General features: G+C 38.9%; 2 protein-coding genes across 6 annotated transcripts in view; one reads left to right on the plus strand and one right to left on the minus strand.

The window, feature by feature from the left end:
- Positions 1 to 1108: 1108 nt before the first annotated feature.
- PREPL (prolyl endopeptidase-like) lies at positions 1109 to 19958 on the minus strand. Of its 5 annotated transcripts, none has more exons than XM_014951048.1 (15): positions 19837 to 19958; positions 18726 to 18998; positions 15815 to 16012; positions 15230 to 15296; positions 14353 to 14556; positions 12257 to 12380; positions 9737 to 9953; positions 8934 to 9119; positions 7253 to 7456; positions 6327 to 6502; positions 4659 to 4875; positions 4322 to 4471; positions 3144 to 3270; positions 2051 to 2133; positions 1109 to 1214 (listed from the first exon to the last, which is right to left on the minus strand). In XM_014951048.1, exons 2-15 carry the CDS (start codon positions 18942 to 18944, stop codon positions 1137 to 1139), a joined length of 2250 nt encoding a protein of 749 aa, XP_014806534.1. In that variant the 5' UTR covers positions 18945 to 18998; positions 19837 to 19958; the 3' UTR covers positions 1109 to 1136. The 5 variants fall into 5 exon arrangements, with proteins under 5 accessions (XP_014806534.1, XP_014806535.1, XP_014806533.1 ...); XM_014951049.1 differs by having other exon boundaries at positions 15815 to 16009; positions 19528 to 19951; XM_014951047.1 differs by having other exon boundaries at positions 19528 to 19951.
- The window catches only part of CAMKMT (calmodulin-lysine N-methyltransferase), a 221205-nt gene continuing 220639 nt past the window's right edge, over positions 19835 to 20400 (plus strand). The window contains exon 1 of the mRNA XM_014951053.1: positions 19835 to 20070. The gene's annotated coding sequence lies outside the window, so the exon portion shown is untranslated. The remainder of the gene's footprint in view (positions 20071 to 20400) is intronic.

Below are 20400 nucleotides of genomic sequence, written 5' to 3' on the forward strand. Positions count from 1 at the left end.
CGTCTAATTATACGCTCAGGACTGTATTTCCAACTGATTCTCCCTCTGCACTGAGTTACAACATTTGAGTTCTCTTAATTTTTTTTCTGCCTGAAGGCTGAGGTGAGCTGTGGAGACGTTAGCTCACAGTAAGGAGCTGAAACAACTTTACTGAATGTCACACTTGTTCACGTGCTCTGATTTGCATTTGGTGCACCCACTGTGGCTTACGTGATGCAAAGGATAAGCGTTTGACTCGGTGCAGTCCATTTTGGACACAGAGGTGATCTTGGGGACTGTTTTGGTTGGAGGTCACATAGTGTGTTTTCCACCAGCTGCTGGCCAGAGGTGTGTACCACACATCCATCTTAACAAGCAACATTTAGCAGTTCTGTGCCTTGCTCAGAGGTCAGCTAAGCTATGAATCACGCTGCTTTATTGGGGGCGTTCTATTTATCCTCTGGAGAGACTCTGGCATTTCCTTCTAGGGCATTCGTCTTATTTTCTGGAGGGACTCTGGCACCTCCCCGTTAAGATTCCCATGCTGGTTAAGGTAATTTCAAGACTTTGCATCTACTCAGATGAAAGAGTTCTGTGAAAATTCATGTTCTGAGAGTCCATTTGTTCTTTGTGGTTTGTTGGATCCCGCTGTATGATCAGTACCCTACTGCTGCTGTGTAGCCAGGAAGGGCAACTGGCACCATCACCTATGTAGGGGAATTAGTTTTAGAAGACCCTAGTGAGACTTAGAAATAAAATACTTGGGAGTTTTACTGCCTTGTGTACAATGTGGTCTTGGGAGAGAAGTCTTAGACTGGAGAGGCTGCCTGTACAAAGGGTGTGTCTTCACGTGTTGGGCTCTAAGCACCAACTCTTGTGCTTCAGCTCCAGCTGTACAGAGCTGCTCTGTTTGGTTATCTGAGCAGACCCGTACGAACACACCGATTAATGCAGGCAGCTACTTCTGTACCAGCTGGCAGGGGAGAAATTCGGCTCTTGGTTCCTCTGTTTAAAAGCCAATGTCACACCCAGCTTTGAATTTCCTGTCTTCTTATGCAGGGATGCAAGAGGAGAGATCTTCTGGAGAAGGTGTTCACTTATAGGGAAAAAGTAAAAATCTCACTCAAAGTTCTTCAGGTGGTCAATGTGTTTATTAGCTACTGGCAAGATTTTGTATGATGTTGGAGATTACATACTTCAAGTTCTTTGTTCAGGAAAGCAAGGTGTCTTGCAACCTAAAATAATGAAAAAAAAAAATTATAAAATTTAAAGAATTGTTGCACCATAAACCTTCAGTTTCTTGCACAGCTACTCTAATCTTCATCCTTTGCCATACTAATGCTAAGCATTACTTAGCCCTATGACAAGGCTTTTCCTGAAGGAATTCATTTTGGGAATAACTACCACAATTACTAAATAACATTTGCTAGGAATTGTTAAAATTAACAGTAATAAAATTTGAATCCAACTGTGAGAGTCTGACACATCAGTAACATATGGCAGGTCTCAGCAGTACGTTGCTTTTAGCACACACACTTGAACAAAGTGCAAAATGTTGAAACCCAATTGTAAGTGTCCTTTGATACTACACGTAAAAATGTAAACATCAAACCCATCATATATTTTAGTCATCAGGAAGATGGAAGTAAATAGCCACTATGACAATTTTAAGCAGTTATTACTACACAGTGCAAGACTTTTCCTGCTGGAACAATGTTCTGCACAACTTTGAACCTTTCATTCAGAGCTCTCAGCACATTGCAGTTTAATACTACTTTGAGGTTTAAGGCACAACGAGGTTCAATAATCTGGCTTTGTCACTGGCTCTTTCATATATATATAAATATATATAAATCTATCTATATAAAAAACTCCTTTATGTATATAAAGCTAGCAGTTGCTCTTGCAGTCTGTACAAAAGGTTGCAGGAGCAACCTTAATTCCAGCAGGTGGTTGTTTTTTTTGTTTAATACTTCTAACATACAGTCAATAACTGCGTGAACACCCTCAAGAGGCTGAAGTATCAATCGAGGGGAGCATGTCCCTCCCTCCAACCTGTTATGGAACATACCCCATCCAGTGAATCCTCCCAAGACGGATCACAATGGCTGCCATTTGCCTGGATGTCTAAGATGATATTAGGGATGCGATTTCCTGCAACAATGAAGCTTGTGATCATTTGACATTGAATGAAGAAGGAGAGGTAAGTGGGGATGCCAGTTGTTTAGGGGTAGATAATTCCTGACAGGGGCTCGTACAGGGGCTTGCTGGATGAGCTATTTGTATTTCTATTAACTATGTATTTGAAAAGTGTTTATATATTTTGCACCTTTATTCTTTAAATCTTTTGGGAAATATGTGCTTTTTTTCTTTCTGAGCAAAAACCACAACAACAATTGCAGCACCTGCTATCCTTTCTCAACCATTGCAGTTCTGCTGCTAGCAGAGAAGGAGCATAATGAAATTTAGAAAAGCTAATTCAAGATCTATTTTGGTATTGATGGTAAAAGCCTCTCCCCAGAGGCTTGAATGCACTTTTTCCTGGAAACAGTCCCCAAACTGGTGTTAAGTTTTAGGTATAAAAGCGTCTGTGCCTTGGCACTGTTGTCATTCTAACTTGGACTGACACCTGCAGTTTGAGCAAACTGGGAAAAGCAGGTTTTTATAGAGCAGCAAACATAAGATTTTTATCCATGTGTTGTTAAGAACCGCAGTCTGACCGTGTCAGTAGCTGGACTAGACACTATGGGTTCACCTGGCCCTGTCCAACAGCCGCCACGTGTTGAGGAAAGACTGAGCTCAGCTCATATTCTTCCCCTTTTCTTTTTTTTTTTCATCTCAGAGGGTTTCCTGAGCCCATTGTGGTTTGTCACTATTAATATTTAACATATATAGGCTTAACTATTTCCAGGCAGGTCTACAATGCAGAGCTATCTAGTCCCTCTTAAAGCTCTGGAGAATGCATCTCAGCTGAGGTTTATTGATTTGGGCGTCTGACTGCACATCTCATCTTTGCAGGTAATGGAAGTTACTTCAGAGCTTCAGATACCAGATCGTATTGTACAAATATATGCATTTAAGGAGGAGTCAATCTCTATGATGCTTAATTACATGACTGCTAATATTCTGGTTTAGTTAAGTCCGTGTATCTGTAATATTCTTACCTTTCTTACTTGTCCTGCTGCCATGATCTAGCACAGCCTTTCTAAGTTTCTGAACGTATCGTAAAACTCCTGATAGTGGTACCCGTTGATCGTTTTCATATGCCGTGATAAAAACTGAAGGATAACACTGAGATTTAAAAAAAAACCCAAACAGTTAGATACTTGACAGCTGATTTTTATCACAAAGTGAGTAACAAATTCTTCTCCATTTATTGTACTGTACTACTTGTTATGGTTTATCTAAAATCGCATCTATTACATAATACATATACATAAAAAAAAGCACTTTTATCACTAACTGCAAAAAGTGTATTGGTCTGAAAAATGACTTCATATTAGGGGATCATCCACTTGCAAAAGGTAATAAAAAACATCCTCTCCCCACTGGTAAAGGTCTGACATGTCTGCTTGCTGATTATCACAAGAAAAGGGGAGTAATAATCATGGAATGGTTCACCTTACAACAGTGAGGTTTACTTCTGCAAACTTTCTACACATATAAAGCTTTTTTTTATAGTAAGTAAACATATAAGTTTACTTTATACTTTATAAAGTTTACTTTACTACTTTATAAACATATATATAAGTAAACAACATATAAAGTGTTTTTTTATATAGTAAGATTTTACTTAATGAAGCTATGCAACACAGCTAACACATTACTTCAAATAAAGAAAGATTTCACCTGAGATGACAATGTCAAAGCTATAGTTTATTTTTCCATTCCATTGTTTGCCTCTGAAAAGGTATTTAATTATTGGGAAAAACCTCCTTCCTCCTGTGACAAACTCTGCAAAACCCAGTAGAACAACAGAAAATCCCCACAAAAGGAGGAAGTATTTTAAATGTTGAGGTTTGTTATAAAATAGAAATCTGTTCCTTCCTGGCAGTCCTATAAGAAAAACAGTTTTTTAAATCCTTTGATTATTTAGGAGGTGTTTGGTTAGTTTCAGTAGTCAATTATGACTCCAAATATTGCCAAGATTATTAGTGAAATAGTTTATATTTGTATTGGTGATTCACTTTAACACAAAGCAACAGTTAAGACAATCCTAAAATACCCAGGCAAAATAGACTTTTTAAAAAAAAAAAATTCCAGTTATCTGCTTTTTTTTTTTTCCCTTATAAACTGTTACACTTTATTACTGTAGCATTCCACACAGTAAGCATAGTTTTACCTGTGTCTTAATATTCTGGTATGGACAATAGCTTTTGATATACTCCATGCATTTTTCATCTGCTAATGGATTTCCCCATTCTTCCTGTTCTTCAATTGTCAGTGGGAGATGAGTTTTCATCATAGTATTTAGAACATCTACAAAAGGAGCCTTAGGAGTTGTTATTAAAAAAAAAAGAAAAAAGAAAATGCTGGCAAATAGGACACAGGATCAATGTTTTCTCATACAAATGAGGAAAAAGAATTCTGAATTGGAATGTTTCCAATTCTGAAACTGCTAGAATGAAACGGGGGATATAGTTTAACATCATGATCCATAAAGATCTGCAGGACCTCACCTGTAAAACCACGGCTCGGATAAGTTCTGGATCAGTGTTGCACAGGGCTCCTGCAAGAACTCCTCCAGCGCTGGCAGCTGCCACTGCTGTGTATTTTGGCTGGGAAAATCCTAGTTGGTGCAGCAGCACGATGCAAGCCTTAAGGTCATGGAGACCTTTGAGTTTATTACGGTGACATCCATCTTTGTGCCAGCTGAGGCCTAGCTCTCCTCCACCCCTGAAATTTAAAGCAAGTCAAGTTGTAGTCCCTTTGGGAAATATCACACGGCAAAGTTCCAGATAATGAAAGGACAGCAGCAGCCACAGAACTGCAAAACCTTTGTTTGCCTGCCCAATTAACTCTTCTCTATTCTTGTCTTTACCTCCTTTATGGCTAAAATATACAACACGCAAACAAAAAAAAATCCATGCATGATGACTGGTTAAAATCCAAATCACATAAGGGCACTCGGTGTGCTTGTGACCTGGAACTCACAGGAAGAGCACCGCATTAGGAATGATGCTGTCATTGTAGGCAATACAAAATCAAACACTAGTATTATATTTCTATACATAAAACTTAGTCTAAACTACTTTCAATACTTATATCATTAACACTAGCATTTATGAAAACTAGTAAAATAGTATGTTTTAGCTCCACACTGAGACTCTCAGGATTTGTCTTCTGTGTAGCTTAGATTTTGAGACCTGTTAAAAAGGTGGGTTTGGGTTGGTTTTTTTAGTTTGTGGATTTCAAATACTACTAGAAATGTTGTATTTAGTAGTACAGAATTTTAATATGTATTTACTTTGCTTTCTCCACAACTACAGTTTTGGTTCTAAGTTATCTGAGATTTTGTTGTTCAGGCTTCAAGTTTAAAATTAACTAACTGATGAGTCTCCCAGCATTTTTCATGTTTGTATGAAGAATTCATCTTCATCTAGGACTGACTTGCATCTTAAGATACTTAGAGGAGTGGGAGGAAAAAAAGCACAATGCTTGCTGCTGAATATAGCAGACTGGATATATTTGTATGCTGAATTTGTTTTGGAACTGGTATTTCAAACAATTGCTCATTCTCCCCCTTCCTTCTCCTCCCTAAAGCGATTCCTTTGTTATCTTCTTTACCTACTGAATTATTATCTCCATGAAAATGTGAAGCCTATTGTACAGACTGGTTTTATAAAACTAGTAGATCTGTAGCCAAACTGGAGACAAAGGATTTAGCCAATAAAAGAACAGGGGATGCCGGTTAAATGCGTAGTTGTTGCTGTGGAAGGCAAACGGCTTTCAGAAGAGGCAAACTGAACATTAGTACACAATGCCCTCGGAAAGAGGGGGAAGTAGCATCTCAATGCAATTTGAACATGTTATCAAAATTTTTCTTGAGCAAAGATGAGACAAGCAGTAATGAGACTTCAAAAGATTAAAAGTTACATACAACCACCCTATTGATTTGAGAAACCTAAATACAGTATGTGGTCTTGAAAGATTTTTTTTTTTCCCTGAGGTAAATTTATTTTTTAAAAAAATACTTTAAAAAAAATCTAAAAAGAGATGGAAGTGAAAAGCATGAAGAATTTGGTATAGCTAAATAAATAAAAAAAAATATTTCTGTACCTCTTCAGTTGCATATCAAGAAATATCCTGGAGATTAAAATCTTAATTCCATTTTATATTTGACTTACCTAACATGGCAATATGCTAATATCCAACCCTCTTCAATTAACATCAGCTTCTCTTCTTTAAAGCTCATGTTCAAATCTATGCCATAAGCTCCATATACATGAACTAGAAGTGGTTTCCTGTGTAGCTCTTTAGAATTCATATTATGAAAAACTGTAATTGGCACCAAAGTTTCATCCTGGAAATGAAGGAGTATTTTACAATAAAGGACATTTCAGAAATCTCAATGACACATGGCAATGAAAACTTCAATTATTTATTTTAAAATGTGTTTTTTTGATTACAGTAATTTTTTTCACTTAGAATGTACAAAGCACTCTTGAAAAATAAAGCAAGTCTGAACCTCTGCTGTGTAGGCTTGTGGATGCAGAGTATAAAATTCATTTAAGTGCAACACCTGAGGAGTTTTTAAACTACCCAAGCATCCAAGTCTTCCTTCCCCTTTTAACACCAAGAATATCTATTATTAACAAAATAGTTTACCACTTACTGCAGCACAAACTCTTTATTAACATCTCCAATTTTTTAAACTCAGGCTGTTTAAACTTTCCTTTCTTGTTCTATACTGTGCAGCTGGTTGTGGGGTGTTCTTTTGAACAGCTGATACCTTTTTCATTTGTCAAGGAGAGTATTATACCATACATCAACCAGAAATTCTAAGTTATACTATACTAAGATTCTTGACTCATCGTGTACTGTTATCTCCTCGAGCATACCCCAGGTTAATGGGGGAAAAAAAAATATCTCATCACGACTTTTTCTTGTTCTTCTCTATAGCACTGAAGAAAACACCCACTGTTTAGTAACTATAGCACCAACTGCTCTTTACGGTTTTAATCTCTATTCCCTGCCAAATGCATTTTCTTTAAAAGGGTGGAGAGGAAGAGGAGAATAAAGGGAATGGGAAAAGGACTGAAAAAAATCTTACCTTGCTTTTAGCTAGTAAACGTGTAGTGTGACAATTCGTGATAATTGGTACCTCTTGCACAGCTTGTTCAATGAGATTATTTTCTTTAAACGAATATGCAAAACGCTTAGGGGGGTGTACTGGGGAGGTGAGCTGAAAATAGCAAGTGCTGGTGGTATGTTCAGGATGAGATTCCAATTCAAATTCACAGGCCCACGTAGGTAGCTGAGAAAACACGGCATTTCAAATGAGACCCTTACACTGCTTCTGTAAATTCTGCCTAGTGTGTCCTTCAGAGGAAAAGATTCTGAATATCAGGCTAATTATCTTCAGTTTTTTATATGGCACAATCTGTATTTCTTTTAAATTCAGTAATGAAACAGTCAAAAAAATGAAAGACTTTGCCAAACTTTTCCCTTAAGGCCATTGGAGAAAGTTTAACAATGAAATAAAAAAGAAAAATAAGTCCAAATTCAGTTCAAAATGGGCATTAGTGCAGATTTTGTTTTTAAATTAAAACATTCTTTGAAATGATTCTGCATTGTTTTTATTTTTTAGATCCTGTTTCCCCTTCGATTTCCAGTCCTACTTCAACATGTTATACAGCCAAGTCCATGTCAGTTGTTAAGCTTTTGCTGTGAGTTAGCTCAGTAATGCTAAGCCACAGAAAACCCCTGCCTCTTAACTTTGTTCCTAGTGCCAGCCATTGTGAAGAACAAAACCTTTTCCTGGCACATTCACCCTCAGACACTTACTGCTATTATGTTTAAGATTTTTAACTCTGCTAAGAATAAAAGAAATCAAGATTCATTCTTTGAGAGCAGCAGGGACATAGTCAAACCCTCTGCCAGGCCACTACTTACTTGGGTTAGATTGCTAGAGACTTCTGAAATGGCAGCAAAAGTCCAAGTTCTCCAGAGTGACTGCAGACCTTTTCTGAATAAATAAACTGTGACCATTTTCAAAAATGAAGGTTTCAGAGACCATACAGTGTACTTTGTTGAAAATCTTTTTCTGTAGCAGTTGTATAGAATGCAGCATTGGTAGCCTGTCGCAATAAACTTGCGAGTAGTTCAGATTGTATTTTTCAGGCAAACAAATCAATTAAATTTCATCTGAATGGTTTAAAGAAAGGGTGGTTTTGAATTGAGTCACTCTGGTTTTAATCCACAAGTATTAAGCAATAACTAGAGAAGGGAAGAAATACTTTGCACAAATTGTACTGCAGTATCAACTTCTTCCCATTTACTACAGGACAGAGTCCATACCTGTCTTCTAAACGTTCTCATCTCTCTTCTGTGGGAGGGCCAGGCTTATTTCCTTTCTCACACTGATTGAGCGTAACCAAAAATAGGCCCAGTAAAACTGAGTAGACTGCTTAGGGAATCAAGTCCTATTTTACATTAGAAATCATCTGTATTATAAAGAGCTTGACTGTATTATGTTGAAGAAAGAACTCACTCACAGGATGGCCGCTCTCTTAACTTTCTAAGTGCTGCAATAAGCCACCACGTGAAACCCTGAAGAACAGCCAGAGGTAATACAGTTGGTCATAATGACAAACTTGGCAATATTATAGTTTTCAAACCACTTCTACTCTTGAAATTTATCTTTGCTTTCATTATAATGTTAAGTTAAAAGGAAAAAAAAATCAACTAGTGCTGGAAGAATATTATGCTGCTTATGCCAAGCTAAAACGTACCTTTATTGACTGAACTGAATCTGAAACAAAAGAAATCACATTTAAGTAAAGATGACCAGCATTCTTCAGGAACATAATACAGTGATCACTGAACATCTCCAAGTCTACTAGCTTGGTTTTCTCTTCCAGTGCATAAACTAACTGCCAGTTCTCCATGCCACTAGAAGTTACTGGTGCCTTCATCAACTATAAAAACAAAAAACAACCTTACATTACTAAGATGTAAGAATTACAAATGAGATGTAGAGACACATAGGTGATCTCATGCAACATTTTTATTGGGGAAAAAAAAACCACCAAAACTAGTTTGTATTGGGGGGGGGTTGCCTGACTAAAACTGGTGGGTTTTAAACTCTCTTTCCTTGGGCAAAAATTGGACAAAGTCCAAAAATTGGACTTGGACAATTCAGTAACATCTGGAAAACTAAGTTCAATTCTTGTAGATTAATCTATAGAAGATTTTCAGGCAATAAGTGCTTTCAGTGTGGCCAGCAGAACTGTAGGTGGTTTGGTTACGTAGACTGAGATCACCAACTTAAATTTTAATGTAGGGGAAATTACTGTTAAAGCATACTCGTTTCTTGATGCTGCTAAAGGAGTTAGAATCAAATTAACTGAATGCTACAGGTGAGGCTTCATGTACTACTATCAGTCTTTCAATCTGTGCAGCACTCTATGTAATTCTCTTAAATTATTTCAGTAAGGTGTGAAGCACAGAACTAAAAGCCAGCCTTACTACTTCTATATGATCTGCACTAAGTATCTGAATGAATCCTATGAATCTTGTTATCAGTTGAAACTACCTTATATTCTGCAGGTTCTCCATATGTTGTAAGAATATATAACTCGTCATTTCTGTGTTCAATATGGTAAATGAGCCCTTTTGTTCGTGCTTGTACAAGAGCAGGTAACTTAAAAGGATGTCTACAGTCAACCAACCAAACTTCTGAGGTTGTCTTGCTGTTGCTGTTGATAGTGAGAAAGCGCCTGTCTTTTGTGCAATGTATGTCCACAAAGAATCTGTGAGGAATAATTAAAAAAAAAAAAAAGCTTAAACTTTATTAGTGTTTTAAAAATACACTGTTTTTTTCAGAATCACAGAGATTTCCATCTGCAAGGTAAGAAACAGCATGCTTGTAACCAGGCTGGAGAAATTCCAGGCGACTTGGTTCCCAAACCCACTCCTATTTCATTTATCCTGGGACTCAAAAATTCACAATCGTGTGAGTGGAACCTGAAATCTGCAAGGAAAGCAGTTCAGTGGTTGCCCAACTGAATTCAGGTTTTTGCACCACTGAGATAGATGGGAAGCTCATTGATGTATATAGGCTTTAGAATTCAGGGAAAACATACAACTTCTTATTGAGCTCATAAACCTATTTTTAAAAAATAGTAGTAATGGATAATTAAACTGAAATTAATAAAGGACATCATTGGCAATAACAAAAGGTAACTGGGAGCTATTATAAAGATAAATTGATAAAATGCCTGTTACGACCTAGCTTTGTCTGAAGTAAGGCAAAAGAGACTATTTTTTTCTTAAAAGTACAGAGGCCAGTATGAGACCCACTGAGGACAGTGTTGCAGTGATAAAGCTGGGAACTAGGAACTGGTTTGGGAACTATATCTAAGAAACTAGGAACTATCTACTGGTTTTAAACGTTTCTAAAATCTAGAAACAGAAAACAGAATGATAACCAGTGGCTGGATGCTAGTATTAGACAGGTTCAGGCTGAAATTCAGATTCAAACGTCTATGAGTCATCCTAATTAACTGGAATGTCACATCTTGGGACATAGCAGTTTCTTTGCCATTTTGAATCTTTAAGACTGGATGTCTTTAAAGGCAAAACTGTCCAACACAAAGATCTAGAAGATTTCATCAAGAAATTGCAGGGTTGAGTACTGTAATCTGCATTATACAGATCAGATACATGACTGCAATAATGATCCCTCTAGACTTCAAAATATTTGACTGGTGAAGGAAAGGATGCTTTACATAGCATTTTCAGTGCCTTTAATTATTTGCAGGTGGAGGAACTCCAATTTTTTTTTTTGTACTATTGTGTTTTTCTAATTGCACCCTCTTGACATCTTTAGGAGGACAGGCACAGTGGGGGATCTAAAGTCTGCAAGGAATCAGCCTCCTGCCTCTCTAATACACACGAATTTGGCAAGAGCGCGGCACTGCATTCAGCAGAGATTCCAACGGCTCAGCTCTGCTGACCTTACCTCTAAGGGAGTCAAGCTGAAATGCAGGTCACACTTCTCCCCAAGGACTCTGACCTTGATATTACAGTATTTTTTTGCTTTTGTAGCTTTTTATTTTTAAGGAAATAAAGAAATTTCCAACTTCTAAAAAAATAATATTTGATTGCCCCTGAAAGAACTGGTGAGATGTAGAACGGAACCGCTCAATGGCAATACAAAAGAATGTCTTGCCACCTCCTATGAACAAGTGAGTTCTGTTATAAGCTGCAATAGCACATGAACCTTTAGAGTAAGTTTCTAGTAGATTTACTGTAATGACTATGACCTTCAGAATTATGCCAACAGTTTCCCTGTGGGGAAGTGTCAGGTCAGTGCAACTTGATTTTCCAAAAGTATGCATCAAATGCAGTTGGAACAAAAGGATCTTATTTACTCCATCTCAACTGCAGATTTTTTTTTTTTTTTTAGCTAAAAGTATAATTGAATTTTTTTTACTTAGTATGTAACTTGTATTAAGAATAATCACAAACATCCATGGAATGCTGTATACAACTGCCACATGCTACATGGCTGAAAAAACTAGTTCTGCACTCAATTTAGCAAGAGCCTTCTTGTCTTCCTAAACCACTGCTTGAAGAAAGGTTATTGAGAGGGTATTCAGTCAACAATAGTTCTGTCTCTGGGAATGCTGTAATGATTTTGCTCATCCATTACCCTGAGCAAGGATTAGCCTGAACTTCTATGTTTTTTAAAAGATGTATCAGACATCAATAGCAGAGAAAACAAAATGAAATCCACAGTCTGATTTACCCTGTATGAAACTGTCACACATTCATTAAAGGACACCCTGACCTGAGACTGACCTTGACATTTATAAACTCAGCTGAACTCGTGAGGTAAGAAAGGAAAGTTAAATCTCTGTTGATCACATATCAAGAGGAGAACAGAGCACATTCTCAGACTGCATAAGGCACTACTGACAGCAGAACATAACTTAAAAATGCCTTTTACCATTTGTAATACGATACGGAAGAATTTGTTTTCCAAATCAGTTACATTTTCTTATAAAATAATCTAGAATATGAAAAGGACTTGTTATATTTTAGGTATTACCTTGCATCTTGTTCTGTATAAACTAACTCGGTATGTTTCTGATGAGTGAAAGTGGTCATAAACACATTCTGGCATCTAAGGTTCTTCAGACTTGTGTAATACAGAATATCATTTGTAGCCCATTCTGGGAAAAAAACCAAAAAACCAAATGCATATCAAATTTGGAACAGTATATACAGTAACTGAGAGAAAACAGAGGTCCATGAGCACTGGACCAAATGCTGAAAAAGGTGGGTTACAGCTGACATGGAACTGAGGACAGCATTTCTACATCCAAGAGGCCGGGGTAAGCCACAAAAAGGGGTTTTTTTCCATGTTTTCTCTGAATCCCACAGAAGAAGAATCTAGTAATATATTTAAAAAAGGCAGCAGATAACATTTGAGGGCCCAGAAGGAGGAAGCTCTTGACCCTGTGGGGACTCTGGAGGTAACAGGAAAATAGATGATGTGTGGCTGTTTAAAACTGAGCAGAGAAACAGAGGTTTACATGGAGTCAGCAAGACAATAGAGGGCATGAGCTCTGCACTGCTGCATGTGACTGCATGAAAAACTTCTAGAGAAAAGAGATGATGCACGTGCCCCGTGGGTACTGCCGAGACAAAAATTCTCCAGTTTTCTATGCTTGTGTATGTGTTCACCAACACTGGAAACGTATAAATACAGGAACCTTCCTATTCTGCAGTTTAGTAATCTGACAGATCCAACCAAATTACTGCTATCTCTGCTGTTCTTACAGCCACCAGAATGACCTTTAATACATAAGCTTTAAATATGTTATTGCATAAATACTAATTTTCAGTGCAAAACCCGAGGAAGTACCACACTGAAGTAATGCAAACAATCTGTTATCTAAACAGGAATGTGGCTCCAAAGTGCACAGGTAGCTGAGTCACTATGAAGACAAGGCTTTAGAAGGGAAATCTAAGTTATCCTATAGCCAAGCATTTAAAAAACTCACAGATGTAAATTTTCAAGGACTTTCATTTGTCTGCCTGCTATTCAAGCATACACTTTACAAGTGGTCATAAGACCTAATTTTCTCCTCTACCTCACTTATACCCAAGTAAGTCTACTAAACGGGTGTAATCTCTACCATTCGGATAGTTATTTTTTGTACTCTTACTGCCCATCATAATCTGACACACCTATGTAGGCAACAGGGAGTTAGTTTCTTATATGTACCGATTCTTCCAGACAAACCTAGACAGATGTTCAAATCAAGTATAGTGAAAAACATCACTGGCAAATTTGCATGTTTTCAACAGGCTTTATAAACTTCAGTTGTGCACTTAAAACACGAAACTCCTGCTTCTCTTCATTTTTGTAACTGGGAAGTTTTACCTCAAGTTTTAAGTTTTCGTCCTGCACAGGCAAATTGCTTATTGCACTATATATACTTGACATCTAACAATATAATCCAAAATACAAGATGTAGAACACTGTATGCACACTATTGCAGTCTTTTTGCTATATTCTTTAACATACTATAAAAAAATTAATTTCCTATTCAATTCAGTTTACCTCTGTTTATTATAACAGCACTGTAAAGCTCTGTAATCTGTTCTGAAATAACTGATTTAAGGCCTGACTGACTTTGGGCTCTGGATTGTGACCCACATCCTACAGTCCAGTTGAAATTCCAGCCAATACTTGACAGTAGGTAGCTCTTGCACACTCTTCAGCAAAGCTAAATGCCTACAGCTATCAGTGACTTCAGTTGTAGCTGTAAGGGTTTAATAACAATAACATTTCTCAAAAAGACCTTTATATTGGAAACATCACGTCAGTAATGTTTTAAAGAAGTTAACTGAATTAAATAAAAAGAATGGCATGTATGACTGTTCAAACATGTAGAAATGCTTCTTATACAGCGAAGGAAAACCTGAATCATGAAAGCACTTTCATCCACATCAGGTAACTTGTAATTGTGCAGCGTGGAAGAAATCATAAATAAGAAACAATTCAACAGCTAGAAAGATTACATCTAAAAACGTTCCTTCCTTACTTTTTAAAAATATGTTAATATTATTTGTAGACTAAGAAAAATATTGTGTTGAAAGCTGGTGTGATCCACAGGATATTTATAAACAACTTACCAAAACTAAATACACTTGGAATTACTTTTTCCACAACAGGAAAATGACCAATTTTCATAACAACACAGGTTGCTTCTTCAAAATTTTCACTTTTTAAGCCGATCGCCATATGTCTCTGATCTGGTGAAATTCTGATCCGTTGAACAAAGGAATCAGAAAAGCCAAGATCTTCTATACTGAATAAAATGTCAGCATTTTCTTCATCTAGTACATTTAAAAAAAAAAAGAGATAGCAAAATAATCCTGTAATTAAGGCACTGTCAAAATGAACAGTGGTTGTTAATGCCTGTATTTAATGAGTCTGCCTGCAATATTCACAATCATACTGCTGGAATTTATTAACACCAAATATTTGTCTTGCAAGATATTTGCCAATGCACTTTGTAAAAGTAAAAAAAAAAATAAAAAAAATTACAGTTCCAGGAAAAAAAAAAGTCTTGTAGGTATTATTAAAAATATCTTAAAAGTGTAGATCTTGGCTTCTAGTAAATGTAATTGATTTCAATGTTCAGATACCTAAAGCATAGTTGTTTTTACTAAATACAATTAGTAAATTTTCCCCACCCCCTCAGAAATAAAAAAGCATGAATGTGCTTTTTCTTTTTAAAAATGTTAAGTTAGGGCTCTGAAAAGAAGTGAGTTCTCTCTTTCTTCTTCAGAAACTTGCCTCAGTATCAATGTACACTATTCCCTAATTCTCTTCACCTCACCTTTTCAGACTCAGGATTCTAGAACTATTAATCAAACATTAAAGAATTTTATGAAAGTATTTGCAGTTTAGTTAAGAGAGTGATAAAGCTCTAATGTAAGATAAGTACACTGATACATGTACAACATTTTTAACAATCATACCATGTTAGGAAGACAAATCCCTTACCATCATCTGCTTTTGAAAGAAATATGCAGCCATTCTCTTCAAAGTACACATTCTCGCCAAACCTGATCTGTTCAATACAAACCAAACATGTTTCAAGTCCAATGAATAGTTAGACTATTTCCTTAGAATCCCTATATTCAATCATTGTTCTGTAAAGTACAATTTTAACATACACAAACAATATAGCACATATATTTGATACTGTAGAAGGAATTGCACATATCAGAGAGGTTCTTTCAAAGTTAGGCTTCTTTAGCTACCTATACCCTCCCCAAATTTAGCAAAAGCCCCAGATCACCTGCTATTGCTCTTGTAACTTAAATATATCTTGTATTCTTAATCAAAAAGTCAGGTAATTATTCTATCTTGACTTGCTTTTGCCTACGGTGAAATTAAGCTAAATACACTATCATAAAAGGTATAAGCTTGTCTAAACATATGCTGCTAATAGCCACAATTGTTAAAACATTCAAAACTCAAAAGTACCACCATAAAATAATCAGTAAACCAACATTTTATAGCAGGAATGGCTTCACTGCCTTTTATTTGTACTCAGTGATGAGAAATGTATTTTTTGCCACTTACCCTTGGGCTTCCTGAATTGAACATACACTTGTGCAATTCTTCTAATTTTTCCTTGATTCTTTTTGTCATGGTTTTGTAACTTGCTGAAATGTCATTCCAGTTTTCCTGCTCTGATTTCAGAAGCTCTTCATACAAAAGCTCTGATGTTGTTATGGATTTATTTTTCTTCTTTTTAGAAGGGATTTTTGTTCCTTCCTGCTAAGTAAGGAAAGACAACAATGGCTACAAGCCAGCACTCTGTACTGCAACATGAATATACTGAGGCAATAATGATATTCCTGAGCTACAGACCCCAAACCAACTTTGCATTATTACAATATTATGTGACGTTAAAAAGAAAAAACACAGTTCGAGTAAGCTTTTCTTTTCAGTTCTTCCTGATGTTTCAGGTAAGTGTTGTAAAATGTGCTTTACTTGATGCATTTATTGAGGTCTTCTCTTCAAAATTTAGGGTACTATTAATGTATGCTCTTTATCAATTATTTATAAATAGATCTGTTCTTGTTCAAGAACTACTTTTTAGTTATTTTTTACGGAATTCTGCTATTTTACCTTCTTCAGAGGTGTTTTCTCCTAATTTTCCTGTCTTAAAAGTATCATCTCTCACTTCCTTTCCTAGACAACAACACCGCCCACACCTCTGTCCCTAAGGAGCCCTGGCAGCTTGTCCAGATTCTTGCTCCAGCTCCTTGAAAGTGTTAGTATAAATGTTCACAAGGCACAGAATGAAGTGAAGCAGTGAACTGATACGGGTCTGCAACAATTTTATCAGGAATAAGCTTAAGGATGTGGTTTTCTGTGATCCATGAGCAGACTACTGCTGCCTTGCTGCCAACAAAGCTGTCTTCTCTTGTAAAAATGTTTAAAATGTGTTAAAATTGCTAGCACAATGCTACTTCTTTTTCCTTGCTATAAAATCTCATTCAATCAAATAGTAAGCTTAACAACTTACATTACAGTACATAACACTACACAGATCACACGAAGTAGCATTTTATAACATTCAGTGTATCATGTGAATGTGTCTAAACTTAAAAAAGCAGCACATACTTTTCCCCCCATCCTCACTTTGCATCAAGAACTGTTAGTTTGTTCCTGGTTTGTCTTCTCAAGTGCATGAGATCTAAAATTTGAATATTATCAGTAGACTTTGGAAGGAGAAGAAACGATCTGCTCCAGTTTCCAAACTCCCTATGAATGTAAACCACATCATTCATGAGAGAGTGTAGGACTGTGCAGACCAATGGTCCCTCTAGCCTAGGTTATCAAATCAGAAGTGCAAGCCAAAGAAACTGAAAACCCTTAGAGAAGCTCTGGAACGACTGTAATCGGTCAAGGTAAAGAAGCTGCAGGAGGTGTTAGTTGAACAACCCTCTCCAGCCAGTGGAAAAACTGGTATAAGAAAGCACAGTTCCCCAAAACAAAAGCAAGCAAAAACCACAGAGTGCACTCAAATGGATGCTTAGGGAAGCATAAGAATGGGACAAGCACAGATGATATTCCCCAACAGGAATTGTCTCAGCCCTCAATAATTTTAGCTGAGGAATTTCCTGAGCTGAATGTGGTTTCTGGATATTCAGAAGTCTCTTTCATGTATGTTTATAACCTCTCCTTGTAACTATGTAAACCTTTATTATGATTTATTTTGGCAACTTCCACACTTTATGAATTTTTTGGCGATTCCCCTCCTTTTGTTTTCCATGGTTGCAATTGTATTTATTTGGAAATATTGTATGGAGCTGGTGGCCACTGTGCAAGGTATATATTAGAGTTACTGTACACCTCCCTACCTGGGGAGAAAACAGTCATTTAGAAGAGCATAGAGAAATATTTTGAGGATAGCAGAGGATCTCGGTGACAATCGGTTTGCAAATGTTTGCTCCAAAGCAAACATGCACAGCTCCCTTTCAAGTGAAAACCACCTGTTTGTGTCCTGGAATGCGTGTTGTAGATCAGCATTTGCAACTGTGTTACTAAAGTGCCAATGAATAAACAGAACCACAGTGTCTCATCCATCAAGACTTTGTATGTTCTCTTTAAAATATTTGTTTAGGTTTCAGACACAGACTTAGTAACTGTTTATGTTAACTGTTTATGTTATGGTTAGAAACAAGAGGGTTACAACAAGAGGATCTTTCGGTCACCTTTGAAGAAACTGTCAACTTGAAACAATTTTAGAACAACCATGCATCTGAAAACATTTTTAATATGAAAGAAACCGGAAGACCAATCTTTTTGAACAGTACTTATACATTATGCATATAAATCAGTTTACAGACCATCATACAGCAGTCAGCTTTTATAATACCTTTAGCGAACTTTATATTAGAAACATAGGAAGAGAAGACTTGTAATTATTTCAGACCACTTTCTGTCTCTGTGCATGATACACTGCAACCCATTTACACAATATTTACTAACAGAGATAAATCCAAGTACCTTTCAGTTTATCGCATGTGAATACAATTATGAGAAGTCAACAGAATATTTTACTATTTAATATGGTGCAAAACCATGACTTACTGGTCAGCACAGAAAAAGACAAGTTTTCTTGAGCAGCTGACAGTGGTTAAGTCTGGCGTTGTCAGTCTGGACACTTTGCCTCTGTACTAGCTGATCTCTCCCTGCAGTTTTCTCCTGACACTTTACCTGAATCTTCCCACAAGATACCAATTTTTTTTAAAATTGCTACAGCAGGAAAATCAACCAAAATGCAGCTTTACATCAAAACAGTACAGGAAAGTTGAAAAATGGTATAGGTCTTTGAACATAACTAAAATCCTAGTGTTTATCCCTCTGCTCCAAACTCTTCAGGAAAAATGTGTTTCTGCAACATCTGAAAAATATGACACATTCTTAACAGATGTGCCAAAGTGGTCGTTGACATTAAGTCTATACTTTAAGAGCATACCTTGCAGGAAAAGAATCTCCAGGGCAGGACGCTTCCAGGTGGCAGAGGCTGGTGAGTGCATGTACTTCCTGAACAGTCCAGGATGTGGCATTTTGGGGGTTTTATTTTGCTATAAAGACACGCTGTTTGGAGATGGTTATGCTTAGAGTAGTATTTGATGCTGAAGCTCAGCCCTTGGAGAAGATTTTGCAGTCCAACACGTGACACCCCAACCTTCATTTCTTGATAGTCAAGCTGAAATTTCTGAAAATCCCAGCCTGCTGATCATGTCCACTGTGTATATAAAATATACATAACATAAACCGAAACTTTGTCTCTTTCAAAGAAATGAGACCGATTCATTAGGCAAATCAGATGATAGGAAACAGTAAAACTTAAGCTGTTTCTTAACAACTATTAGACACAACTTAGCTTGTGTATTAACCTGCTGTGTTACCCCAAAACGTGGTTCCTGGCGCTTGGAAGTTTAACTCCAGTGGCACTACCAATGAAGAGAAAGGAAGGTGCAACTGTGCCTGTTTAAATGTTGAAGAACCAAAAACTGAGAAGGGCTTTGGGAAGTTTCCCCCCCCCCTTCACTAGTATCACATAGCAATAAAATCACTTTCTCTCAAGAAGGTAACACGGCAACAGGAGCTGAGCCTCCCTGCCAGGAAAAGTGACACCTTTGCACCTCGGCGTTGCGGGGGAGACAGACCCCGCGTGTTTCGCCGCTGCTGTCCCGCTTCCCCGTCCCGCCCGGCCGAGGGCCAGAGAAACCGGCCCGGCCCCGGCCCCGCTCCCCGCCGGCCCTGCCTCTCACCGCCGCGCCGAGGCCGTGGCAGCGCCCGCGGCCCGCACAAGGACTCGCCGTCGCCGGCGGGGCCAGACCGCTCTCCCTCCGGCGGGGCCGCCCGGGACAGAAGATGGCAGGCGAGCAGGAGCGGCTGCCGGCTCCCTCCCGGGATTGCCCGTAGCCAAGATGGCGGCACGGAGCTTCAGCCAGCAGCCATAGCGGGCGAGCACCGCTGATGTCAGCGCGGAGCCGCGGCGGGCAGGGGGGCGGCCGCACACCGGGCGGGCTGGCACGGTCCCTGCCGCGGCTTCCTCAAGTCGCTTCCGTTCCACGCACCGTTTCGCCCCCGGGCGCGGAGACCACGGGCGGCCCGTCCTGAAGCACCCTCCCGTGCGCCTGAAGAGCGGGGCGCAGCGCGGCGGCCGCCCGTAGCCTCAGCGCTGCCCTTAACAAAGATGGCCACCCACTTCCTCCCCCTCAAACCCTAGCCCGGCCGGTCCCGGCCGCCGCTGGAGGCTCAGCGGCAAGTCCCCGCCGGCCAGGGCACCGCTCCCCGCCCGCACAGCTGGGGTCCTGCGTGCTCTTCGCCGCCGCATGGCCGAGGCTGCCGGCTCTCCGCGCCGCCCCGCCGCGGGCAGGTGCGAGGCGAGGGGTGCGGGAGCGGCCAGAGCCCGCTGGCGGCTGCTCGGACAGGTAGGGGGAGCCCGCGGGCGGGAGGGGATGGCAGGGCGGGCCGGCGGCGCAGCCGGAGGGGAGCGCGTCTCTGCGGAACGGCGGTCCCGTGCCCTGAGGCGGCGGCGCTGCCTTGGGCCGGGGGAGTTCGTGGTGCCCTCCTGCTCCTCCGGCGCTGGGCTGCCGCGACCGCGGGGGTGGCGGGCGGTCGCGGGTGGCTGGGGCCGG

This window comes from Calidris pugnax, unplaced genomic scaffold, assembly GCF_001431845.1.
Source record: "Calidris pugnax isolate Ruff unplaced genomic scaffold, ASM143184v1 scaffold24, whole genome shotgun sequence".
NCBI lineage: Eukaryota > Metazoa > Chordata > Aves > Charadriiformes > Scolopacidae > Calidris > Calidris pugnax.

What these genes read in the sequence shown, in the direction of transcription:
- PREPL (XM_014951048.1), bottom strand. Translation starts at nt 18,944, where the DNA reads ATGAAGGTTGGGGTGTCACGTGTTGGACTGCAAAATCTTCTCCAAGGG. An exon ending in GGAGATTCTTTTCCTGCAAG is followed by an intron (nt 16,013 to 18,725) that starts GTATGCTCTTAA and finishes TTCCTTACTTAG; the next exon opens with CAGGAAGGAACAAAAATCCC. An exon ending in ATTCAGTTCAGTCAATAAAG is followed by an intron (nt 7,457 to 8,933) that starts GTACGTTTTAGC and finishes GTGTTTTCTCAG; the next exon opens with CTACCTACGTGGGCCTGTGA.